Source organism: Poecilia formosa, unplaced genomic scaffold, assembly GCF_000485575.1.
Source record: "Poecilia formosa unplaced genomic scaffold, Poecilia_formosa-5.1.2 Scaffold557, whole genome shotgun sequence".
Classification (NCBI taxonomy): domain Eukaryota; kingdom Metazoa; phylum Chordata; class Actinopteri; order Cyprinodontiformes; family Poeciliidae; genus Poecilia; species Poecilia formosa.
In genome coordinates, this window is record NW_006800496.1 from 95,445 (window position 1) to 121,876 (window position 26,432).

The 26,432-nt window shown below is 40.8% G+C and overlaps 2 protein-coding genes across 3 annotated transcripts; one reads left to right on the top strand and one right to left on the bottom strand.

Moving 5' to 3' along the window:
- Nucleotides 1-1,277: 1,277 nt before the first annotated feature.
- Nucleotides 1,278-19,735, top strand: LOC103129579 (transmembrane protein 198-like). 2 transcript variants are annotated; one of them, XM_007540734.2, is made up of 5 exons: nt 1,278-1,862; nt 14,494-14,727; nt 14,860-15,435; nt 17,517-17,594; nt 17,849-17,985. In XM_007540734.2, exons 2-5 carry the CDS (start codon nt 14,574-14,576, stop codon nt 17,899-17,901), a joined length of 861 nt encoding a protein of 286 aa, XP_007540796.1. In that variant the 5' UTR covers nt 1,278-1,862; nt 14,494-14,573; the 3' UTR covers nt 17,902-17,985. The 2 variants fall into 2 exon arrangements, with proteins under 2 accessions (XP_007540796.1, XP_007540795.1); XM_007540733.2 differs by having other exon boundaries at nt 1,280-1,862; nt 17,517-17,665; nt 17,849-19,735.
- On the bottom strand, nt 19,624-26,432 carry mmp19 (matrix metallopeptidase 19). Its single transcript, XM_007540735.2, has 9 exons — nt 25,821-26,432; nt 25,638-25,723; nt 25,359-25,489; nt 24,424-24,636; nt 24,067-24,312; nt 22,657-22,764; nt 22,287-22,451; nt 22,056-22,183; nt 19,624-20,864 (listed from the first exon to the last, which is right to left on the bottom strand). The coding sequence occupies exons 1-9, from the start codon at nt 25,920-25,922 to the stop codon at nt 20,637-20,639; spliced, it is 1,407 nt and encodes a 468-aa protein (XP_007540797.1). The 5' UTR covers nt 25,923-26,432; the 3' UTR covers nt 19,624-20,636.

Here is a 26,432-nt window from a genome sequence, read left to right on the forward strand (position 1 = left end):
GAATTCCAAATCCTGTATTATTGACCCGACGTGAGAATCTTATTGAGTCTGACTGAAGTGATTTTTTATAAATGAGGCCCTTATTAAGAGTGCTGTTTGCCAAATGCCGTCATTTGTTCATAATGCTGTTGCGTAATGAACAAATGGGGGCGAAGCACATGGCTTTGCCCAAAAATGAAGGCTTGTGAATCATTTTAAGGACAATTAAATCCTACTAAGAGTTTAGATATTTTCAAACTTTCACTTATTGTGCCATCTAACTGATTAAATCAATGTTTTTGAAAAGCTTTAAGCTTCAAAGACACAGATAAGACCCTGATTATCCAAATTGTGTTTGGGATCTTTTTTGTCTTTGTAGTCAGATTATAGCCTGACTAATTATCACTTAATTAAGTGATAATTAAGATCACTTTCTGATCTTAATTATCAGAAAGTGTAATTGTTAAGCTACTAACCCAGCGTTATCCTCTATTTAAATTCATCTAGTTGAAGCAAACTTCGTCATGGCATGACTTAGGGCCCCAAAGACAGTTATAACACAAGTCAGTTTAGCAAATGTTTGAGTAACACATCTGTATCACTCATCCATCCTCTCTTAAATTTTTTATTTTTTGCATAATTGTGGCCTTTATTGACAGTCGCCAGATAGGAAATGGGCAGAAAGAGAAGGGGGGAGGACATGCAGTAAAAGTCTCAAGGTTGGATATGGAACCCAAGATGGCCGTGTTGATCACTTTAACTCCGCTCTTGGCTGTACAGGCAATCGTAGTCAAGGAAGATGAATTGGGCTTCCAGCTAATAATGTGTCGAGTAGATTTGCACCTAGGTATTTCAGGTACCTAAGCTGCATTTTCTGCCGCTTATTTAAAATATGCATAAATCTGCAAATAGGCACACTTGCCGCAAATAATTTGGAGTCATATTCCACAGAAAGATCTGCGGATCGGAATCTGAATACTGAGAATGCTGAACCGTTAATAGCTGGGGTTCCACTGAATATTTAACTATATCCTGGTGTAAATCCTGGATACAGAAAATCGCAAAAATGAATATTGAGAAGCTGATCTATTTATTTTTTTAGCTGTGTGAAAGGACCCCTTCAAATCAAATTCTGTTTAAGGCCCCATAAAATCCTGGGCCGCCCCTGGCTAACTTAACGCTATTTACAAGTTTAATCAGGAAACAATAGCTTGAATTAAATTAGCAGCTGATAACCCAATAAGTCCACCATTGCTTCCTTCAGATACAACAAGAGGTGAAAAGTCATTTTAGCAGCCTGCTGTTGGGGCAGCTAGCCCTGCAGGCTAAAGCCCCCTCCCAGCAGCCCCCGGCTCTCCAACGGTCCAACTGCCGAGGCTGGATGCTGGTAGGAAGGGGAGGATTACCCCGAGGCGCGGGGGGGAGGAGGAGGGGAAAAAAACTTTTCTCTCTTTTGTTGTGCTATTTGTTTTAGAAAAAGGAGGAGAAAAGAAGCTGTGTTAAGATTTTTTTGTTTTGTTCTGCTTTCAGAGTGGCAGGTCTGGACTCCTGTTGAGTCCCAGACGGAAAGTTTAACGGTTATAAGCAGAAAGCGGCTCTGACCTTCCTCACATCTGCCGTCAGAAGAGAGAGAGGGAGGAAGAGAGAGAGGGAGAGAAAAACAGATTTGCATAAAGCAGGGAGAGGAACAAAACGATGCCGCTCGTGTCGGAGGAAGCCTCCTAGTTTGAACACAGCCTCGGGATAAAGTGAGAGAAAACCGGTTCTCCCTGGTAACTAGCTTCCCTGTCTTTGTTTTTTTGAATGGTGGGCAGTTTTTCCTGCCTGTCGGAGCGGATTGTCAAGGAGAAGTTTCAGCTGAAGAACCGACACTCGGCTGATCGGTGAGTTGTTTTTTTTTTTTTTTTAACGCTCGCTCTTCTGAAAAGTTTAAGACGGTGTTAGGAAATCTTGGTGTTTTCAGTCAGTTAAACTTCTTTACCAGCACCTCTGTATTAACCTGGATCGGTTTTGTTTGGAAAATGTTTTATCCCGGATCTCGACTCCTTGGTGCCAAAGTCTTCAGCTGGAGATGTTTGCTACAGAACACGTAGCCAGGCTGCCTCCATGGCTGCAATAAAACGTTTCTCTTTTCAAGCACATAATTCAACTTATCCTTCAGGCTTTCAGGACAAAGACATAATGAGACAGGATAATAAAGACGGTATTCATACGCACTGAACCAGGCGTTCATACCAAAGTCCCACAGAAATGTGTCTTAATTAGTCCTGGCTTATATATAAACGGGTCGTCTAAGAGTCCAAAAATGACAAGAAAGCTCTCAAAATCTCATTCAGATTTGTAATTTTATTTATTATTGCTAACTTAAATACAACCAAGTTAGTGTAATTAACCAGAAGTCGTGAGCCATAGCAAGGTTTTAAAAAGTAAGCTTTTAAAACTGCTTAAAAAAAGTGTTTCTGCTAAGACATCCATGCAATTTCACGTTCTTTACATAAGATGTCAGTTCTTCTCTGGCAAAGAATAACAGCAAACCTCCATGTAGCCGTGCACTGCCAGTCAGCTGGCTGAAATTCTTTCATAACAACAAATATGTCTGTTTGCAAAAAACATAACCACTTTAGTCTTGGAAACTGCTCAAGGTCGCAACTATAAATCCATGATGATACGGAGTAATATGGGCTGTAAATGCTAAGCACTGAAACAGGTGTTTTTTGCGCAGGTACACATGTCTGTACCTAACAGCTTAGGACAGTTTGTGCTGTCAAAATATATCAGTGTATTATAAGCCTGGCGGGCGACCAGGCTTTTCTTGTGCCCCCACCAGGCTAAGCATTGCTTATTTTTTAAAGTCTTTTTAAAATGTTTGCATTTTTTAAGATTTTATAGTTGGTGTTCAGGTATTTCTCTTCCAATCTTTCAATAATACATAATTATCAAGTGATATTTTCATATTTCCTGTCAACTTTAAGCATTTTTTAACTCAAAAACACGACGGGCTGACTGCTCTAGCACCCAACCACCGGGCTTAGCAAGTTTTCTGGGGGAAATCTTGTATACTAAGGTTTTTAAAAGTTGTTTTCTTAAAACTTTCAGTGGGGTTTAAGGATATTTCAATGAGATGTCAGTGAAAATACCAGAGACTCGAGCTTTCTACAATTAATTAAAGGTAAGCTTTTTACCTTGAATTTTACCTTTAACTTTAGAGGTTTAAACCTCAAAAGCTTGTTATGCCCTCACAACGACTTAAAGCCCTTTCAACGAGAGTCACAACTAGGCACCATCCTAAACCTACCGCTGCACACTGCCTGTCAGCTGGCTAAATGAAGGCTGCTACTTTTCATTTTCTTGCTTAAAGATTAGTTCCTGTCTTTTGAACAAAAATATGTGCATTTTTGCTGAGAAATACACAAACAGTGACAACTTGGAAGCTACAGGAGTTCCCTCATTATCCTTACTAAGGCAAATCATTTGAGGACTAAGACGTGATGACCCAGAGTAATAAAGGCTGTATTCATAACCACTGAACCAGGCGTTAATATCAGGGTTTCACAGAACTATATGCTAATTAGTCCTGGCTTGTTATGCAGAGCATGTGAGAGTCCGACGATGAATTTCGTTTTTCTCTGAAGTCGGAGCTCGGATGTGAAAATGACGGCGAGCTGGTTCAGGTTTCCAGCTGAAAACAATGTGGTTAAACAGTAAAAGTACATGCTCACAAATCAATATTTTACAGCATTACTTGTGCCACTTGTTCAATGAGAAGCAAACAGAAGTGCTAAATGCAAAAGAGTGTACTAACAGCTTTCCCTCCATTAGCTATGCACAGCGATAATGTTGGGTTCTAAACTCTGGGCTGCTTGAGGAGCTTTGACTTTCCTAGGCAGAAAATCGACTTCTGGTTGGGTGCTATTACTGTATTTTGGACTTGAAATACTCAAAAACAACGAGGACACACCACAAGGAAGATTGTTCAGCTTTTACTAAAGACTTGAGTTAATTTTGTTAAGTTAAACTTTAACATAATCTACTTCTTTTTTTTATCTGTGTTTCAATGATGATGCTAATGAAATGCTGTGACGATGCTGACGTTAGCAGAATCTTCTCTGACTGAATCGTCTATTCCCCTCCACCACTTGTTGCTGTTCATGTGCTTGTTTTCTTGCTTACAAGAAATACAAAACCCACCTTTCTGAAAAATATATATGTATTTCTGGTTGTAGAAAACATGAACAGCTATGATTTGGACACTAAAGGAGGGCCACCCGTTACTTTTATAAAACTAAAGAAAGCCATTCTTCTAAAAAGTACAAGCTAGCTTTGTATAGAAACCACAAAACTGTGAAATCTTTGCTCAGGGGTATCATCCTGAGAGAATCTTATCCTCCGGGCCATGCCTAGTATGAGATATCTTCCACCCTCCTTTGTGAAACATTTATATAATGTCTACTTATGAACCCTGTTGCTCCCAGAAAGCCCTGCCCTTTGGTTTTACTGTGTGATCAGACTTGGGATTGCCTTTTGGTTTGGGACTCTGATGACAGCCTTCAGGCGCTCTCTTTATTGGGGTGCCTACAGTCTGTACTTACAGCCACTCGGTGCAGAGCAGAGCTGCTCCAACAGCCTGCACCAGATGGTTTAATCCCTGTGGAAACCCAAAGAGGAAACTCTTCCTAGCTCTGGGGGGAAAATAAGGATAGGCAGGAAAAGAGGCACAGAGAGCCAGAGGCTGATCAAAGTTGGACTGCTTTTCACTCTGTCCTTATTGTTTCGATTATGATTCCACCCTGTCTGTAGTATGGAGCGGCTGTAGCAGAGGTAGTCTGTCTGGGAGAGCTGAAATGCTGAACAACACAAGTTTGTGTTGGAGATGGAGGAGTCTGGTGACTCCTTCCTGCAAGAAAACCCTCATTGTCCAAACGGTAGCCACAATGAAAGTGGTTGCAGTAACTCTGAAACATCCTACTATGGACTACTTATGGTGCTTTAAACATAGCTCAGATGACAGGGTGCCTGGCTGACTAGGAAAATAAAGGCCATGGATGATATTCTAGGTTTGTGAGATTGCTGTAGGAGGTTCAGTGACCGCAGAGTGGAATTTAACAAAGAGAGCTAAAAGGCTGCGCTAAATGACAGAGCTGCAGCTGACATATATGGCCACTACTCTGGAGGTCTGAAACACAGCTCTGTTTTTATCAGACTCTTCATTTAAATCACATCTTTGTATGTAAAACACTGACCTGTTGGGCTCTTGCACAATAACCCCATCTACATGGAAGAAAGTAAAAAAACCATAAATCTAGATAAGTTCAGCAAAATTTCAGCAAAGAATACACACATGCTATAGCCAAAATGTTTACGGTACCTTTAATTTCTCTATACTTTAGCAACAGTTATTTAGTATTTACACTTAAATTGAGTACAAAAATGCACGATACAGTCTGATTGCTTTTATTTAAACATAAATGCAAGAATCCTTTTGCAATTTCTTGTTTAGGAAAACAAGAAATTAGGATCTTATTCTTGTTCTTGAATATTACCCTTAGGGTTAGAGTTAGAGTATAGTGTGACCCCATATTTACGATTGTCAGTGTGAACATGTCCTCACAACTCTTCCCGAGCTTTACCACGTGTGTCACGAACATCTATATCAGTTAAGGCCATTTAAGATATTGAAACTCAGTACGACTGGCAAAATATATCTTTGAAAAAGCAATGGCACAGGAAATGCTCTAAAGCATCAAATATTCATTTGGATTTGAGATATTATTATTACCCACATAAAAACAGCGATTATTGTTCAATATATTGTTCAGCTTTACTTTCCACTGCCTCTAAAACAGTGTGTTGATTCTTATAACTTTAGTAACTATATCTACTCAGTGTATTTATTGCATTGAGTTTCATGCGTAGAACAAACAGCCATTAAATTTAGTGGTAGTTTCAAGTGCTTATTTCTCAGAACATTCAACCTTTTTGCTGTCATGCTCTTTACTTTCGTAATTAGTCAGAGTGTCTGTAACCTGCCGACTGCTTCATAAACATGCTGCTTGTAGCTTGCCAGTTGTTGTTGCCTTTACAAGGTGGAGCTCACGCCATGGACGGGAATTTTTCCCAATCTGTCTGATTTGTCTTTTTGCAAGAGTGGGGAATGTAGTTCAGCCAGCTGGTCGGCAGTGACAAGTAGGGGAGGGGGGCTAGAACTGACATGACAGCCAGGACCATGCTGGTTATTTTCTTCTGCATCTTATCAGTCAGACTTTAATCATGTGCTGGAAAGTTGTAATTTTTTGTTAGAGCATCAGTATAATTTCACACGAGATCGTGAAGACATGTCGCTTGTGTGCTGAGGACAAACACGATCTCAATCAGATAACGATTATCTGACTGAAAGTCATATTTTCCACTTTAAAAGTTGACACGTAAGGTGGCTTGTTGGGAGGAACGCATAAAGAGTTGACTCAAGACTTTTCCAAAGTACTGGATAATATCTGAATGATAAAATTTCTCCGTCATCGTTTTACTGCCAGGTGGTGATGTACGTTCTAGCATCTCAGCCTGGGGCATTTCTGCATAATTTGTGGTTACTTTCAGGGTTTGCCGTCCAACTTGTTCAGCAGCAGCTCACGCTATCGTACCCCTCCGTCAGGCTCTCACTAACATATGGACGTCGCCTACTGAATGCTCCTCTGCACCACAGACCTTAATAGAGAGTTATGGAACGGCCCCTCCTTACCCCACACGCTGCGCACTCCACCCATAACATTTGAATTACAGCTCTGACTTGGTGCAACTCAATCTGCAGATGGAAGTCGCCATGTTAATGAGCGCATGCCGCGTATGACACATGAAGCATGCATCATGCAGCAACATGCTTTTTGTCCCTCTGCAGATTTAACAAGAGTGAAGAAACTGAAGCTTAGTTTTTAATCCAGAGTGAAGGCAACTAATTAGAGAGCGCACTTAACAGATGTTTGGAAATCCAGAAAAGTAACATTTTTCTCTTCACATGACGGTATGTGGAAATGTTATAATTTTAAGAAATCCTAAATCCACGCTGATATGAATATTTTGCATAATGATATTTTTCTGACATGTATGCAACTTCCAGGTACAAATTTTTTAGAAGATGCATACATGGTTTCTGGACTGGATGTACAGAGATTTCCATATAGCCTCCTTCTTGCCTGCCAGCCGTCGTGTTTTTGTACTAGAAACCACAGCAGCAGAGGCATGGTGTTTAAGGGGTTTTCCACTCATGTTTCATTTGTCTCTGGCTCTTTTAACTTCAAAAATAAACCCAACAAGTTGAGTGACTGATAGGAAAATGTAAGTGAAACTGGGCCACACGGTGTTTCATTTACTTTATTTACCTTTGTGTTGGGAGACTCAAGTGAGGAGCATGTGGGAAGTCACAATAAGTATCATTGTTGCAATATTAAATGTCAGGATTTCTTTATACCATTTAGTTTACGCAGCAGGGGCTTCGCAGGTTGTCAAAGATGTTTGTCCCCGTTAAGCAAAAATGTGTCCAACCGGCTGCTAGTTTTGTAGAGTGGAAAAAGCGTGGAACATCCCTCAGAGCTGGAGACGCATCCGACACGTTTCATCGGGCGTCAGATATGGGTACGTAAAATTTCCCCAGAATGAGCTTACGGTTTTTCAGTATATTTAACTCAAGTGGTTTAAAAGCAGAATGTTGGATTTTAAGCCAACATTCTCTGTGCTTCTCTAGTTTCGGTGTTGTGCTATGTTCAGGAGTGTTTAGTTCTTCAGGAGCCAATAAATGAGCTGTTTTCATAAGTTTATTATTGGACATGAATTATTTCTTGACACGTTTAAGTGTTAATTAACTGCAACGGGCTCGAAAACAGAGTTTGAGTTCAGCGAAAGCGTATTTGAAATGACTGGTAAAGGTAAAAAAATAAAAAAATCAGCTGACTGTATTTGTTTAGTCAAGCTGTTTCAACAGACGTAAATCATAGTAACTGTCGCGTGCAAAATCCCGTCTCGGTTGCAGCCATGCACATTACACACTTGCAACACAATGGTTTCGCTTATAGATCAGCCTGCGGGGGCAGATTAAGAGCTTATTTTTTATCGTGTCGTTACGCTGCTCGTTTTTCTCCTCGAGTCTCGGATCAAAGTGTTTATTTAACCGGCTGTACTTTCACCTGGTTCTCCGTTGTGAGTTTTGCTTTCCGTGCATGATGACCAAACTCACTCTCTTCTGTTTCTGCTCCTTGTCACAAACACAGGATTAAGTTCCTGCTGAAACATGATGTTCCACTTCCTCTTTTGGTCCTGCACTTCCTGCCGTGGAGAGACAGGAAGCTCGGTATTTGATGTCTCGCTCAGAATGGCTTAGAGCAAATGCTATTGTGTGATGAGGAGCTGTGATGTTGACAACACACTGTTGCATCACTTTGTGGTCCCGCCGAGACCTTTTGGCTTTCGCACCCGTAGTTACGGTTGTCAAGACCTGGCTGGTCCCTCAGCTGGTTGCTGTGTTCGACTCCTAAGGTGCCTTGATTTACAGCCACTAGTGTGTGTGTGTGTGTGTGTGTGTGTGTGTGTGTGTGTGTGTGNTGTGTGTGATCCTGGGTGGATCTTTAAAGCCAGCATGCAGGACAGCGATCCGTAACACGGCAGGTTTTCCGGCCTCTCAGCTGGTCTTGGCTGTCATTTAAGTGGAGGAATTGCAGAATCCCCCCCCCACCACCACCACCACCACCGGCTGTGACCACACAAGACTGTGCCCTGCTCAAACACACCCAAATTAGCAACGTGGAGAACTTGAAGTCAGCTTTGGGTCTTCCCCGGCAGCTGAGCGCTGTAACCTGCTCCGCTCACAATTTAACCAGAGGGTATCTAAGGCCAGCAAAAAATATCTTCTTACAGCCCCCCTCTCTGCAGCCTGCTTTGATTTTTCCACACAGTAAAAAAAAAAAAAGGGAGTGGCTACTTAATTATTTGTAAGCGTTTAATATTTACTGACATTTAACATGTAAGGGTTAAATGACTCAATGACTCAAGCCAGTCATTTGACATTAAAGGCAGAAAATGTTGTTTTTATCTATTCTTCTGATATGTTTCTTTTGCCCGAGTCCGATTTCACTTTAAGGACTGGAAAATAGCGGCAAGTGACTTTTTATTGTTATTTCTGATTGCAGTGAAAAATTGATTTTGCTCGTAGTTAAAATCCTTACCGTAAAACATTTATAATAAATGGGGGGGGAAAAAAAGAAAAGAAAAACGTTGTGTGTCTAGTCAGTTCTGAAATGATTTTGTTGAAACAAAACTAAGATCCAGTTATTTTTCCAGACAGTTTTGATATGCAGGTTCTGATGTAATTTTCTGATCACACTGCAGTAAGACTCTGTATGTGTTTCTTCATACATATAAACTCTTCATCTCAGTTCATAAATGCTCTTTCAAACAATCAGTATTTTGTTTGTTTTGCACAACTTCTGTCCTGCATTTCTGTTCTCTTATCTGTATGTAAGCTCTAATAATAGCATTAGAAGATATTAAAGGCCTGACAGTGTGTATAAACAACATTGCACACAGCATTAGATAGCTGAAATAGCTGTTCTAGTAGCTACATCTGGTATACCAACTTTATTAGATGTCTCTAAGTGCCAATCAGTAGGAAGCTAACAGAGAATATGATCTTTTGTCATTCTTATGCATTCATGACTTTTTATTCTGACTTTTTTGACTTTAATTAAGAAGATTAAACATCATACTAACAGGTTTGAAAGAAGAAGCTCAAGCAGTAATACAAGAACCAAGTTTTTGGTTGTGGAACTGGTTTTCTCTGTTGGAAATCTAAATGAAAAACGCTGACAGCAAATGTCCTGGGCTGTAGAGTATAGCTGCAAAACAATTTGTACTCACAAGTAGTCATTTCTGAGTTTCAAGTCTAAACAAGTCTCATAGATTCCCTAAAGTTGGTAATCCTGACTCGGAAAAAGTCCAAACAGCCCAGAGTTCGATGTGGCTCCGTGCTAACAGGTTAAAATGTGCATTAACAAACTTGAGACCCTGTTTATCTGCACCTCTGAGAGTTTGTTTCACATTAAAGTACTGTTTTAGTCAGCATTAGCAGTGTGAAGTAGTACACTCCCATGTCGCTGTCTCAAGTTACCTCCCTTCATCACAGTGGTGTCTTATGTCAAGGCAGGCTTGGAAGTCAATGCTGCTGGGGGAGAATAGAGCCATTATGGGGCAAAACAAAGACTCTGAGGCCCATGCTGTGACCTCTAGTGGCACTGAGAGGAAACCATGCAGACTCGAAAAGGAGAGCGCATAAAGATGCCGGGGAGAAGCAGGGATACTGCTACAACCCGAGTTGCTTGCTTTTTATATAGATGCTGACTATACAGATTCAATGAACTGGTGAATGGCAGCAGTGGGGGGTCCAAAGAAGAAGCAGGACTATCTAACTAAACTTTTGTGAGGCCCCGCAAAAATCACAAAACCCCCTGATGATGAATAATCAAGCCTGAGCTGCGAGAGAATATTCAGTGTAAGTTAGCTGGTCTTCTCCAAGATCTGTAGCAGAACATCATAACATCACCTTGGTTATAATTTGTATGTTTTCACTGAAAACACGTTTTATACTCCAAACAGGGAAAGGACAAAAAGCCCGTTGTGCATCATCCAACAACTTTCTTGTAATCTTTATTTTGTGCTAGGCTCAGCAGCTCATCGAAAGTGGACAACATTTAGCTTGACAGTCTATCCAGCGATGTAAAAAAAAAATAAAAAATCATATTTAATTGCAGTCTGTGGACAACTTACTGATGGAAGAAGCAAAGTTTATTACCTTTTATATCTGTAACATGCAACGTAAAAAGCAACAACGGATTACAGTTTAAATCTGTGTTTTGCCTGAGAAGTCAAGCTGTTGTCAGTGAAAAAAAAACAATTTTTTTTTTGTTATTGTTGAGCTAATTACTGTTAGCAGTGTACGCTAAAACATGTTCACCCCCTGTGACTCACCTGGTTTATGCCTGTTGTTTTTGGCTGTTGGGAAGGAGGTGTTGGTATTTTTGTTTCAACCTGTCATTCACATCCAAACTTTTGTAACTTTCTGCATGCAGTAAAAGCAGCAATATAGAATCTGAGAGCAAATTAGATGTTTTCACAAGCTGGTTTAAAGGGAGTTTAAAGGGAGGTGTATGTCATACTCCAGCCACACTATTTTGTATCAGTATTTCAACTGTGTTTGAAGACATGATGCAATAGGACAATAAAACTTTTGAAGCATCTAACACACAAAAATAGATCACCCCAAAAACCACCTATGTGTGTCATTGCTACTGAATCAATGTAGCTGTGGTTCAAATGTGACCCAATAAAAACCTCACTACAATATCATGCTAAGCTATGAAGGTGCTTTACTCACCTCTGGATGCTGGATGCTTGAAACAAAAATTAAAACTTATATTTTCATCTACTGTGTGACTAAATTGGCTAAGAATTATCAGGCCACTTGGAGGACCACATAGAACAGTGTATTTTAATTTCTCATTCTTGATTTAAAAAAATGTCAACAACTAGATATTGGCATCACATAAAAATAACATATCTGGTGGTGGCATATTAGAACACTGTGTTCCACAGCATTGTTTCCAGTAAACGCACTCTATTCGTGAAAAGGAGTGTATGAAAAATGAGACCCAACTTCACATCTTGACACTACAAGATGTGATATTCCTCAAGATCTTCTTTGTTTCCTAACATTTAGACCCATGTAACCATGTAACCAGCTGAACTGCTAAAAGCGGTTCAGCTGGTTCTTCTTCTGTCCGTTATTCATAAATGTCATATTCTATCTACAGCGGCATCTAATGTTTAAAATGAGAAGTGTAGTGAGTGGGGTTGTGCGAGAAGCAAAGGTAAACTTTAAAGGGATCATCTATCTTAAAAGTCAGAATAGTCTTGAGGGATCGAGTCCAAGCTGTCAGTTTCCACGAGTCTGACAACTATTTGCATCTGCACAACATGGTGACTTTTAGCATGGTGCATTCACTGATGGGGGGAAAAAGTGTAGAATTGTGAGTTTCTGATCGGTCAGGGCCCATCAAGTTGAAAACTGGAGAATCTCTAATTAGCTCTTGAAATGCAACAGGTTTGTGGGAATTTGTTAGTATCTAATGTGTTTGAATCTGTAAAAACATTTAGTATTAAATAGGATTGAGGCTCAATACGTTTGTACGTTGTATAGATTTAGCTATGTTTGATTACCAAAAAACAAAAAAAAACAAATCTAAGGTTTTAAGACTTGCGTGATTCACAGGTGAGTTTCTATTCATCATCGGAAGACAGGTGGGCCGAGGTTTATTCAAATCTAAACCAATCAGGTTCTCCATACCAGATGTCACGTTAAGTTGGACTAAACTAACATCCACCCACAAAAGGAATATATTTCACGCCAGTCAACTTTTCATTTAATTTCAGTTACATTTCACTTTTACACAAACCGTGTGCAAGTTTAAACTTGCAGGAACGTATTTCTCCTCTTAAACGCGAAGCGTTAGATCTCGGCACCGCCCAAACAAGAAGGAAACAAAAAGTTGTTGTTTCGAACTCTAATCAGATTCGGGGTTGCAGAGTCTCTACTTGCAACCATGAATTCACATCTGTTATAAATTTGGAGTTTATTTTGAATTTCCTGAAATGTACATGACACACACCCTGCAGTTGTCACAAAGACTCTCTTCTTGCTTTAAGGCAACAGTCCAAACCCTCATCCTGTCAGAAAACTATTTGTTTCCTCACTGATAAAGCTCTTTAATTTGCGTCGCTTTGTTTGTCTCATATTAAAACTGTTTGGACAACAATGCGTGCCATTTTAAATACGTTATATTTTCTGTTTTGGATCGTTATATTTTCTGTTCTGTTTCATATAATCTGTTCCTTTTTTCTTTTTTTTTAATTGCTGTAAAACATAAATATCTCAAGAGGATAGGTGTAGAAAAACTGTGACTGAAGAAGAGAGGAAAACTTTCCGCTGCTCTCATTTTTTCCTGCTAAACTCATTCCTGGGCAGGACACGCAAATTACACGGCCTCATGTCTGCAAACATGTCAAAACAATTGTGACTCATTTTTGCTTTAAGGATAAAAAAAACAAACATATTCCTCCTTCTTAAAAACGTTGAGGTAAGGAAGAAAATGGTAGTAGGTATGACAATAAAGAAGGAAGCAGTGCGTTATTTCGCTCAAAAGACAGAACTGCTTGTTCCTGAGTGTTTGTCTGAGGTAGACAAGTTGTAATCTGATCTCAGCTGCGGTGAGCTCATACAGCAGGCCTGCCAGCAGCCTCGCAGAGAAGGAGCAGTCCACCCATACGCCTTCAGCCCTCTGCGGCTCCCCGAAGACCTGACGGCTTAAATGTCATATAATTTTTTAAGACAAATAGAGGGTGGACGGCTTCTGAAACAGAAATTCTCAGAAGAAAAGCAAAAGTTCTAGAAAATGTTTTAAAGCGGAAGAGAAATATGAATATTGTGCTTGTGGGCGTTCAAGTTTTAACCCAACGAGGGGCGATGTGTTTTAAATTGACGACACAGTTGATTTTTATTTTTTTAAATATGAATAACCGATTGAAAACAGAGAAGAAGAAAAAAATGACAGAGCTGGAAACGGGGTGGAGAGATTTTTCACTGAAAAGCCAATGTTACAGCTCATTTGCCACTTCATTCAATCAATCTGAGAACTCTTAGTTCACGACTCGAGCGCTTCACAGGAAACTGCAGAGTCAGCAGATGGACGTTGGTGGTTATGATGGCAGCTGTGCCTACAGACCAGTTTGGAAAACGACCTTATAGACTAGAAGAACCGGTACACTTCCTTTGCCTAATAAGCAGCTTGTGAATGCTGAATGCGTTACTTTACCAGCGTAAACTTCAGCGCTTTTCAATGGGACTACGTGATATAGACCAGCAGACAGATACGTGCTGCAAACTCAGGTGAAAACTAAATTTAGTTTTCTTTCCTTTACGTAAAATCACAGTACTTACCCCTGAAGACGGTATCCCCACAGCGAGACATGGTAGTGGTAGAATCATGCTGTGGGGATGTTTGTCTTAAAGACCAAACCTCATTGGAGTTAATGGAAAGATGAATGGTGGTAAATGCAGGATCGTTCTTGGAAAAAAAAGAAAGAAACACAAAACTTTACAGGGATTCACCTTAGCAACCTCGATACAGACACAATTATGACGAGCTAAAAGTGTCATTCAAGCTAAATGTTGAACATTTTCTAACAAAAAGTAGGCAAATATCTCAGCTTTTGGATTCATAAAACTGGTTGACAATTTTCCCCAAAACACCTTCAGCTGTAACTGCAGCAGAAGCTGGTTCCCTGAAGAAATGTAGTGTCTAAGAGGGAGGAATGCTAATGCACACAATGCTTGAAATCTTTTCCCCTCCACTTCAGTTAATGTGATACTTTGCGAGGTGATTTTAGGTTTGCCTTAATATTTTTTCTTTTCTCCTACAGTCACGACTCTTGTACAGATGGACCTTAGATAACAGCAGCTGCAGGTCGGCATTAATCCTGAAGTCCATTGTCCAACCAAAATGGCTGATCCCACTGGGCTGAGCCCCGAGGGCGGGGGGGCAGGTGTGGCCGAGGTCAACTCCTGCAGTTTGGAAATTGAGCGAAAATATGACATCATCCCTACCATCATCTGCTCCATGTGTTGCCTTTTTGGCATCATCTACTGTTTCTTTGGTGAGGACCGCTTTCTTTGTTTTTTGTTTCCCCATAGTTCATGGCGTATTTAAAGTTATATCTTTGGATTACTGTTAGTTGCTCTGTTCATTTCCTGTCTTTTTTTGTGTGTGTGTGTGTTTCCTGCTTTAGGTTACCGCTGTTTCAAGGCCGTCATGTTCCTGTCCGGTCTCATGTTCGGCTCGGTCATCATCTTCCTGCTGTGCCACAAGGAGCACATTCTGGACACTCAGCTGAGCGTGGAGGCCAGCGCAGGCATCGGCCTCGGGATCGGCCTGCTGTGCGGCCTGGTCACCATGCTGGTGCGAAGCGTCGGCCTCTTCATGACCGGCCTGCTGCTGGGACTCCTGCTGGCTCTGGCCGGCCTGCTGGTCACTCACCAGTTCTACACGCCCACCACGCTCTGGGTGCCTCTGGGCACGCTGCTGGGCACCGGCATGCTGTTCGCCGTGTTGACGCTGCAGTGGCAGAAGGCCTTCACCATGCTCTCCACGGCCGTGTTCGGAGCCGCCATCATGACCGTGTGCGCTGATTACTTTGTGGAGATGCTGGCTCTCGCCAATCACGTGTATGACTGCTTGCGCCTCACGCCCGGGCCGGCGCTGTGCTGGTACAGCTGGGTTATTCTGGGCATCTGGCCCGCCCTCAGCCTCATAGGAGTACTGATCCAGTGGAAGATGACGGGTGACAGCTTCTCACACACCGAGGGTAAGGAAAACATACGGTTTGGCTTAGGAAGTGTAACATTATCACAGCTCTTCTGTTTTAACTTGACATGGTACATTTATGTGTTAACCCTATCCGCTTTGTCGCTATATTTACCGATTTTTCAGACTCTACTAGTATTTTATTTATTTTTTTAAATCAACTGGTGATAAATTTAGCGGTTGTTTTTCTGGGTTGTTAGAGATTTTATGGCGACAACGCCTTCGCTTCCTCACCACTGCAGTCAGTCTGACAGTCGTCCATTCCCACCTTCACCAATAAGTCAGAGCAGAGGAGAGCCATTCCACTCCATGTCCATGTTGCACATAAATCACACCTTTGCAAAGCTGAGGCACTGATCGCCATGGCAACGCTCATCATTCGAACTACTCACTGTCCACAGAGCGGGGCCGTGCGTCTGAGTTAGATGGTTTTATACAAAGTCGTACCGAGCTGCACCGCTACAACCAGCGAGACGGTTTTAGGTCAAATGTCGCAGAACTGAAAAAATGAACATGAAAATGTCAACATTTGCAAAGAAACGAAAGATAGGACTCAAAATAACCTATTTAAGTAGATTTTATCAACAAAAATAGTTGATTTGGGGTTAGTTACACTTTAAGTGTTCATCTTCTGATTGAACAAGAAACATTTAATTTGTAGACAGCTGAGTCCAGTAAACCGAGAGCTGAGGCGAAAGGCAAAGCTCTCTCTTCACCAAGATGGAAACGAGGCAAATGGCAAAACGCATAAAGACCACTCGCTCTCTGAACTGAATTTCTGATTCAAAAAACTAATCTTAGGGAATTCCTTGCTCTCTTTAGTAAGTGTAGCACAATAAAATTTTAGAACAATCTTCTAAATATTTTCTCCAGCCTTCCTGCCACGACCAGGTCATTCATTCATTATTTTTGTCTGAAACAGGCGGGATCTATAAACAAAAGTTTTTATTTCACGAAAACATCAACAAAATAATTACGCACATGGTCAGCACCTTGTATTATGTCTCCGTCCGTATTCCCCAGAGCATGCAGATCCAAGTCTTAACTCTGGGTTGTTAAAAAGGTTTCAAAATTCAGCGTTTTCCACTGAAGACAAAGATTGAAAGCTTACAAGCATAAAACGGAGCTGTTTTTGTTATCTTACAGGAAGCCTTCGTGTTATCTGTTATCTTGCTCTCTCTCGAACCGAACCACACAGAAATGTGGAGATATTATTGACAACGGTTTTCTTTTTAACTGCTTCTTTTTTCTCTGCGCTTCCTCTAACTTCACTTAAGCAACTCACAGATCCTGGAAATAGCTTATTAGTCTTCTTCACACTGTTACAGCGTCTGCACAGAAGAGGGTTGGTCTTAATACAGACTGGTAACACTCAGCGCAGTGAGTTCACTGACTGGTTTGTGGTCGGCTGGTCAGAGGTCGAGACGGATCAGGCCGAAAATGAGATGATTTTAAAAACGTAGCAGCTGGAGAAGTGCGCAGTAAAGCATCACAGAGGGTGAAAGTCAAGTTTTAGAGAAGTGAAGGATTTCCAGATCATGTTGTTTTTGGTGCCGTTGAACACTTGAGTTTGTCTTCATTGTTACTAGATAGATTTCCAATAAAACAAACAAACAAACAAAAAGAAAATCTGTTATATTCTTTCATGAAACATTTTAAAGTTACATTTTTCACACTTGACAAATTGCAGAAATTTTTTCAGTTGACACTTTTTAGATGTTGCTAAAAACCTCAAACAGAAATATTTTGATGACACAAAACTCCTTTCTGCTAAACTCACGAGCTCTCTTTGCACTAGAAACCCTGAGATTAAAACTTATTTAATGTCCAAGTAAAGAACAAGAGTTATTGTCTTAACAAGATACTGAAGGACCTCTAAAGAATAAGCTAATTTCAGGCCAGAGCAAAAAAAAAAAAACAAAAAAAAAAACGTCAGAAATCTGAATTGTTCCTTTAAAATGCTGCGTGTTTGCTTAAACCTAGACGGTTTGCTGAAAGCATTCGTGACTGATGTTTCGGTCAGCGTTTCACAGACACGATCGGTTTCCAAAGGCCGGTTTCAAATTGCCCTTCCTCTTGCAGTTGTCATCAGCCGTAGACAGAAGCGGGTTCAGCTGATGCGGATTCGAGAGAAGGACACCAAGAAGCGACAGCAGGCAGGTGGGCAGGAAGGCACATACCGCCGTAAAGCCACCCCAGTGAAACGTTACGCTGGGGATCTACTGGCACCGGTCAGTGTCTCCCAACAAGGCGTGTGCTGTAGTGACTTCTTTTTTTTTCTTTTCTTTTCTTATTTGTTTAAATACGAGCAAACGTCTTTATGAGTGGGTAATGTTTTCTGCCTTACTTCTCCTCCATAACTCATCTCTCTCTCTCTCTCTCTCTCTCTCTGTGTTTGCCGTTCGTCTTCTCAGAGCTACCTGCAAAGTCTGCGAGATCGGCAGATGGGAACAGGTACTTCCCTTAGCAGCCTCGGCACCACCAACCCGACCATGGTCGACATGGACTGCGAGACCGGATCCATGGTTCCCCTCACGGCCACGACTCCGGTCGTCAGGGTCTGACCCAACGCAGAGCAAAACGGCAGGACTTCCTGCTTCCTGGTGGGAGGTGCCTTCATCAGGAGACTCCTTCGGTCAGGGGGTCTTCCTCACGCAGAGCAGCACATGCCAACTGCTCTAGTGTCTCTAATTGCTGTGAAGTAGATCTGGTAGCGAGGATGTGTTTTTTTGTTTGTTTTTTTTTTTGTGTGTGTTTTTGTTTGTTTTGCGGTGAGTCCTGTGTGTCAAACAGAATGCCACTGAGGGATAACAAGCATCAAACTCTGTTTTGATGGCGTTTAAACCACTATGACCACTGTGTTTCTCGGAGAAACAGTATCCAGTCGATACTAACAGAAAAAGGTCTCCCATTTCCACTTATTGTGTATTTGATACACGGCAACAACTGGAAGCCTCAGAAACAGACGTGTCTCTGCATTTAGTGTACTGTACTTCAGAAGTTAGCCATTACCATGAAGAGTTTTTAGTATTACGTGTCTCACATGCTAGTTGGGTGGTTGTAGGAGTCGATGAAGTAATGCGTTTGATTTTATGTACTTCTTTTTTTTTTTTTTTTTCATTTTTAGAGATGCACCAATCTTTTGTTTTTCTGCTGATTTTCAAAACGTCTTTGCGGTCTGAGCAGATTTAGTGTCTTAGTTTCTGTAAAACATGTACTGCAGGTTCCTCAGCAGATGTTCCACTTTTGCATTTAATATAACATAAACAGCAAAAACATCCCCATTTATTCACTTTCCCTAATATTTATCTGAACTATTCTGAACTCCTTTATCTGATGTTCAGTGAAAAACACATCAAGGTACCTGCTGTTGGTTTTGTTTAACTTACAGCATCAAAATGTAAATATGTTCAGTTTTTTTTTCATTTAACTTGCAAAAAAAAAAAAAATGCATTTCTCAGCAAAAAGTGGTGAATTAATGGGGATTGGTCGGCACCTTAAACGGTAAATATTTACCAGCCAGAAAAGAGATTTTACTGGAAAAAATTATCTTTTCATGGTGGTATTTCTTTATCCATTTATAAAATTGTAAAAAAAAAAAAAAATGCCTCAGTATTTGAGCTGATCAAAAATTTTATTTTGATCTCTAGCTGATTTCTTATACATTTAAATCACATTTAGACATTATGCAAAAAGTTGGTATAAAAAATATTTTGTTGGAAACATTGGACCTTTCCTACGTTCGCATTCTCATTTTAACATTTTACTGAAATATTAGAAAACACTGATCCACAAAGTTTTGAGAAGATTAAATCACATTTTACACATCAGAATGTAACTAATGTTCTGTTTTATCTCCATATGCACCAGTGCATTAGCATTACATTACTGCATCGACAGTGTTTTCAATCCAAGAAGGGCTATTCACTGAAAAATGAGTGAAATGGTTTGATTGTTCAGAATATCTGATCAGAGCTCGGTGAGGGAAAATTAGCTCGTTTCTGATCTCTGGCCAATTGATTGGTGCATCTCTATTTGTTTTCTGTGTGAATAAACAGTGAGATGCGATGTGAGTTAATGGCATCTGACGATGTAAAGTATGAAAAAACTGCAGAAAAACTGTTCTCCAAAGTTCTCTCTGCTGGAGCCTCCAGGATCTGTTTTAGATCTACACTTAGATCTGTTTTAATTTTTTTTTTTTTTTACTTAATAGCTTTGGTCAGAACACAGTCAGTAAAAGATGTATGCTAATGTTTATAAACGTAATTTATGTGATAATCTAGTACCTGGTAGTGTTTTTTTTAGAAAAAGGACAAAACTGCATGTTTGAGGTTTTTGTTGTTGCCTTTTTTATTGTAGGTTGTGTTTAAAGATTTAATGTTTCATTTGTTGTTTTTCAAAAACAGCACACTTGTTGCCTGAATGTGTAAATACTTGTTAATAGTTTTCACAGATTTTAATAAAAAACAGTTTTAACTCAGAATTTGGCTCAGATGTGCCGCACTGTTTGTCTCCTCTGGTTCTTAGCAACTCCAGCAGCATTACTCACTGGATTTTTCATCCACAATAAAGAGGTCATGGGGAGGATTTCCTACCCTCTGATTGGTTGGAGTTGCCATGGCGCCTCCAATTTTTTTTTCTTCTCTTTTTTTCTGCAGACAGCACAATGCAGGACAGAGCGTTCTTTCATCACTATGAACGTAGCATAGTTATCTGATTTTTATGCAATTGTGAACAGCTTCTTCTGCTGACAGAACAAAACGTTTGCAATGTTGACAATGTCTTTTTATTGTATAAAATCTCACATTTTCTCTTAAAAAAAACCAAACAAAAAAATCTGATCCAGAACATGCACAACATGCAAGAAAGAAGCCATAATGTAACATCTTAACAAAAGTGTTGCGACACATAATCCAACACATATGTGGAAGAAAAAAGAAAAACAGATGGCCTCGATTTCTCTCCAAGATTATACTGAAGCTTACATAATTCATCAGCCTGTGGAGACTTTCTGCTCTCCATAAATCAGCCTGAAGGGGCTCAACAGTAATAAAATCCAGTGAAGTTAAGTCAGTCAGTCTCTCGCCATTTTTCACCAATTCACAATTAATCACTGATGTTGAGGTTGTTCATTAGTCAATGCCCTCGGATTGGAGTCAGAATCCCGTCCTCTGGTTGCTGCTGCCCCCTGGTGGTGGGCCGCTAGCATCTCATCCATCGCTCCGCCTTGCTCAGCGGGTACCAGCTGTCCACTTTCAGCTGCTCGTTCACTCTCCAGTAGTTGTCGCCCTTGAAGAAAAAGATCTTCCCGTTGTTCCAGGTGAAGGCTGCGTCAGGAGAGGACGGCAACCCGCTAATGAGCTTGCTCAGCGGCTTAGGGTAGAAAGAAAAATTGGGTTTCACCTCATCAAACTGCCAGTGGTCCGATCCCTGCATAGGTGAAGAGCAAAGAGTTAGGATTAAAAAACATAACTACCAGGTGAGATTGTTAACATGAAGGCAGGTGCATCTCAATAAGTATCTTATGCGTTATTTCAGTATTATAGCTTACAGCTAAAAACAATCTCAAAAGCAGTTTCACATAAAAATACCAACAAAATCATGGGGAAGACAATGGAGTCACTGACTCCATTCAAAAGGAGGGTTATCGACAAATAGCTGCAGAAACTGACTGTTCGTGGAGAGTTTTGCCCGGGCTTATTAATGAAAAGTTTAGTGGAACAAAAAAACGTGAGAAAACAAAATTACAAGCAATAGGTATCCTGTAGGACTGTAGGCAAATTCCATCCAAAGGAATTTGAGTAGCAGTGTTTCCCAAATGTGCATAAATCTTAGTCATTAGATGGGTAATGTCAAAAAACACAATTTTGCAATGGCAGTGTTTCCATTAAATAAGAAATTAAATCAAAATCACACATAAACAAGGTGGTTCAAATGATAACTCAATAAAAATAATATGTAAAGAGTGACATGAGATTATATTCATAATTCAGCCATAATTCAATGATTTTACAGAAGGATTATGGATGCAACACATTGGAATGACAGGCAACTTTTTTATGAACTGTGCGATGCTGTGAGAGATAACTACTTCCTGTTGTCTTGTCGTTTTCACCGGTCGTAACGTCCGGCTGTTGATCACGTGACTCGAGTGATCAACGTTTCCATTGTAGTTTTACAAAATACACAGATTTTGATTAAAAACTACCTCTTCTTAGCACAAAAAAACTTTTTATGAAAAACCTGAGTTTTTTTTTTTTTTTAAATTGTCGTGTTTCCATAAAGTGAATTTATTTTCATAATTTAAATTAGCTTAACTCTGTGGTCAATGGAAACGCAGCTAGTTAAGCTATCTTAAACTAGCTAGCTTAACGACTAGCTAGTGAGGCTAGTCGTCAAGAGTTTTACCTGAGCTGAGGTAGGCACTGATACGCACAACTAACAAAGAATTGAATGCTTTACTGCAGAGTATTGATGGATTTTTATTTGCTGTAAGCAATAATTAACACAAATCAACATAAATAAGCACTTAAAAACATCCTGTGACGTTTTTTCTTTAAAAATGACCAAAGCATTTTTAAAGTATTAATTTACTGAGATGCCACTGTGCTTTATTCCTACCTTTATGAACACAAGCTTCTGGTTAATCTGCAGGTATAAGGCTGCGTCGATGTTAGGAGGGACGCGTTTGACCTGTTTGGGGTAGCCATAGTCAAGCATGAACCTCGTGTACCTCCACACTTTACTGCCTGTGACCAGAAAGAGTCCAGACGTTTAATGTTTAGAAGCAGCAGCTCCAGAGCAGAAGAAATCCAACAGATGCTCGGCGTTATGAAACAGAAATGGTTGTACCCTTAAAAAAGTACGTCTTGTTGGTTCTCTGCGAGTGGACAGCAGCGTTCAGGCTTCCCGGGAGTTCCCACCACAGTCTGTTGATCCTTATCGGACTGTTGTGGCCCATGTCAGAGATAGTCCACACATAGTCCCCACTAAAGGCGAAGGTTTTGTCCCAAGGTCCTGAATAAACAGATTTTGATATTATTCTAGTATCTATAAAACATTTTTTTGTATTTAACAATCGCTTTCAATCCAGTCAACGGTGTTTGTTTTGTAAATTTCATATATGCACTTTGAAAATCGAAGCAAAATGTAGTACAGTAGTCATGGTTATTTCATCTTTTAAATGGTCATGATGCCTGCAGCAAGGTGTCAGGTAACAAACCCAACATGATGGCGTCCAGGTCCGCAGTGCAGGGGTTCGGTATGGAGCTGCTCTCCACCGGGCTGCCCAGGGTCGGTGTACTGGGCGTTATGGTGCTGATGGGTTTGCCTGCAACACAAATTGAAGTTTGAGGAATCATAAATTTTTCCCTTTTTTGATATATTGGGACATGAAAGTAAAGTTTTTGCTCTCTTGAGTTGGGATACATTTTGCTGCTCATTTAAATGCCTACTGCCTATTTCCCGTTAAGCTTGTGAACAAGATAATTTTGTTAACTATGTTCAGAGATGGGGAGTATTGGTTATGTTTACCCGAGTTACATTTTGGGGGGGAAACATAATTATATTTGCACTTTTACTTGAGTATTATATTCTGTTAGGATTTTTGTGTTGTTATCATTCTTACATTTATAATAATAATATTGATCTTACCTTAGCAGACTTATATTACTATAGATTATTGTGATTTTCATTTAGAAGTGTTAGACTCTTTACTGTTAAAACTTTTGACTGCTGTGTTAAAACTTTTGGCACCAAGTATTCCTGCTGCAGGATAACTGATTGTTCCCTCCACCCTTGAGAGAAATCGCTCTCCAGGGAAAGGGCTAGTTGACCTGTGTGTAGACATAACATGCCTTCTGTCTCTCTTCTGCTTAGCTCTTTCTTTCTGAAAATAAAAGACCAGCTCTAACTAAAGGAGGCCAGAACGCTCAGTGAACGGCTTGGAGGAGCAGTTTGCTGAGTCTTCTCCTTTTGCAAACGCTTGGTCAGAAAACTGATATACGTTGTCTGCGGTATTTTTATGTAGGTTCAAAAATACCTGTCGTATTCTGTTGCTTCTCTTCTTTGAGTAGATTGATTTTACATTTAAAAAAAAATAGACTTCGGAGAGTGGAAACATTGGATTCTTAGATTTCTGCAACGTATGAGCTGAAGTTTACGTAAACCTGAGCATAATTACTCAACATTTTCTACATGTCACCATTTAGATCAGTATTCTTTGTTTAGTTTGTGTTCATAAACATGGTTATTTTACACAAAAGGTTGCATAGAAAGGTTGAAAAAGGATGAAAGGTTTCTCAGACATGCATGAAAGAATCAAAGCAGCACTCCAGGTATGTTTTTGATGTGCGAGTAACATAATGACATCAAGTAAAGCTAAAAGAAGTCGACTCTACATAATACTGCCTTCCCAGAAGAGTTTAAACTCTGTGGATTAAGGATGGGATTAGGGCTGAAACGATTCCTCGAATGATTCGAGTACCTCGATTACTAAAATATTCGTTTACAACAGCCCTAGATGGGATGGCATTCAACTTTATAAAAATTAATAATATCCAGGTTGATTCACTTCGTCAGAATCATAATAATTATCATGAACCGTCACAGGAACTCTTCTTACTGCACTTACCGTAAAGTGTCTGAATGCCGTTGACGTCGTCTGAATGCAGCCTGAAGTTGACGCGGTAACCAGCGTAAACTGGCGCCATCAGAGCGCTCCTGAACTGGGAGTGGCCCAGTCCCAGAGCGTGTCCTATTTCATGGGCAGCCACGATACGCAGGTTAGTGCCGTAGTACGACGCCTCCGTCCAGAACTCGTCCTCATCAAAATGGACGACACCAGATTCTGGTGACTCAGCATGAGCCAGTACGTGACCTGCAAGGAGCATCCACACACACACACACACACACACACACACAGAAGGATTACACTCCTGCTAAATGGTTTGCGTGGGGAACAGCGAGTGGATTTGGAAAGGGAACAAACCCCGGCCGTCAAACGGGACTGAGCAGAAGCCATCTTTCTTATGAAAGGAGATCTTGATGTCTGCTCTGCCGAAGTCGACCTCTGTGAACGTCAGGTCAGCCGCGTCGCTCCAGTACTTAAAGGCAGAGCGGATGGCCTTCCTGACCTCCGACCTCACCATGTCAGGTGTGTAGTTGTGGATGCGGTAGGTGAGACTCTTCCTCCTCCAACGACCTGAGAGAGACGAGAATCCTTTACTGTGAGTCGCCATTAAAGGCAGTCAGACCTTTTCACGTTTTGTAGCGACACATCTCCAAAGTATTTCATTAGGATTTTATGTGGACCAAGCGCAAAAGTGGCGCACAGTTTAATAGGAGAAGGAAATGATACATAGTTTTCATATGTTTACACAGTGAAACCTAAAAAGTGTGGTTTCACAAGGATCCAGGCCTTTTGAGTCATCACACTCGAAATTACATCTGCAGAACATTTGTGTTATGTCTCCACCAGCTTTGCACATCTGGAACTGAAATCTCTGCCTGTTCTTTCAGGTCAGAGTGGAGTGATTCTCAAAAAGATTTAGACCTGGACTTTAACTGGACCATTTTTGGCACATCTCTAACTGTCTCTAACACGTTTTCTCGCATTGTGTTTAACTCCACTGTCTGATGACGAAAACAATCCTCATATCACGACCTGCCACAAATAAAGATAATTTGGCTTTAAATAGGTTTGAGTTCTTGTTAAAGGTACTATATTTTCTGAACCTTTACTTTGTAACATAACATCTTTTTTTGCTGTGTGATTTTCTCCAACTGTCCAGTTTTTGACTTCAGATTACTTGCAAAACTACGTGATTTTTTTTTCTTTTTTTTTTACCCCTCTCAAAGACGGCTGGTTGATAGAAAAGGTACTGACGTTTTCAGGCTAAAATGAAACTAAATTTCCCGACTCACCCATCACTTTGTACTTGTGTAACTTCTTGTTGAACGGATCCTCCAAGCCGCAGCGGGGCTGCCTCATCACTCCAAGCGTGGCTTCATCTAACTCTCCAGTAGGGGGCAGCTCATTCACCCTCTGGAAGACTCTGACCTCACAGTTTAAGACAATTAAACATCTGCAAACTGATGCTTAATTAACACATTTATTCTTTGGAAACGCCTGCTTGCAACAGCAGGCACCTTTAAGTTTAGTCTAAGTTTGTTTGATTACAAGAAAACAGCAATAAAAGTCACCTAAGTGCTTCAATGACCTCCTCCAGGTAAGACGGGTCCTGTGGGTCAGCTGGGTCGTTTAAGTAGCCGTACTGCTTCAAATACGCCTGTGTGTGGAACAAAAAGATACATTCATTTTCACAAGTGATTTCTACATTTGGAAGATGAAGGTTAATTAAGTGATGAAGCCAGATGTAACTTTACCTCTGCTTCGTTTAGCTCTGTCCACTCCACCTCACACAGTGCGGCTCTGAGGCTGAGCAGCAGCAGCAGCAGCAGCAGGAGGAGTCCTGGTCCGTCCATCATCAGGTTCTCGTCCACAGGTCCGGTCCACAGCTGGCGCTTTATGGAGTGAGAAGTGCTCAGCAGAGCCTCACAGCAGACTCTTTGTGTTCCCGGGCGCTGCGGCGGTTTTAACTCGGCCGGGCATGAGTCAGCCCCGCGGCTGCGATGATCCACCTCCGAAGAATGAGAATTACACAGAGCGGCCAGCTGACCTCAGCCAACATGTGCGCAGTTAAACTGTACAGATGTTCAGAGAGCTTCTCCTCGCTCCACACAGCTGACCCAGTTGTCTGAGTCGAGCTCCGTTTGGAGGGAAGTTCTTCCCGAACACAGCTAAACAAGCAACGTGATCTCCAGGATGACAGGGTCTGTGTTTATTCCCCGTTGTCCTGGTTATGCTGTGTATCTCAGATAATGATGGGCCTAAAACACACAGGGTACGACCCACCTTCTGTCTCCCACATTCCTGTTTCAGCCCAACAAATGTGCATGTCTTTATCTGGGACAAAGCATTACTTCTCTTGTTGACAA

Excerpts from the sequence above, each read along its gene's own strand:
- LOC103129579 (XM_007540733.2), top strand. The coding sequence starts at position 14,574 with ATGGCTGATCCCACTGGGCTGAGCCCCGAGGGCGGGGGGGCAGGTGTG. Across the intron at positions 15,436-17,516 it reads CAGCTTCTCACACACCGAGG|TTGTCATCAGCCGTAGACAG; the intron begins GTAAGGAAAACA and ends TTCCTCTTGCAG. Across the intron at positions 17,666-17,848 it reads CTGGGGATCTACTGGCACCG|AGCTACCTGCAAAGTCTGCG; the intron begins GTCAGTGTCTCC and ends TCGTCTTCTCAG.
- mmp19 (XM_007540735.2), bottom strand. The coding sequence starts at position 25,922 with ATGATGGACGGACCAGGACTCCTCCTGCTGCTGCTGCTGCTGCTGCTC. Across the intron at positions 25,490-25,637 it reads GAGGTCATTGAAGCACTTAG|AGTCTTCCAGAGGGTGAATG; the intron begins GTGACTTTTATT and ends CTGTGAGGTCAG. Across the intron at positions 22,765-24,066 it reads CGGCATTCAGACACTTTACG|GCAAACCCATCAGCACCATA; the intron begins GTAAGTGCAGTA and ends TTTGTGTTGCAG.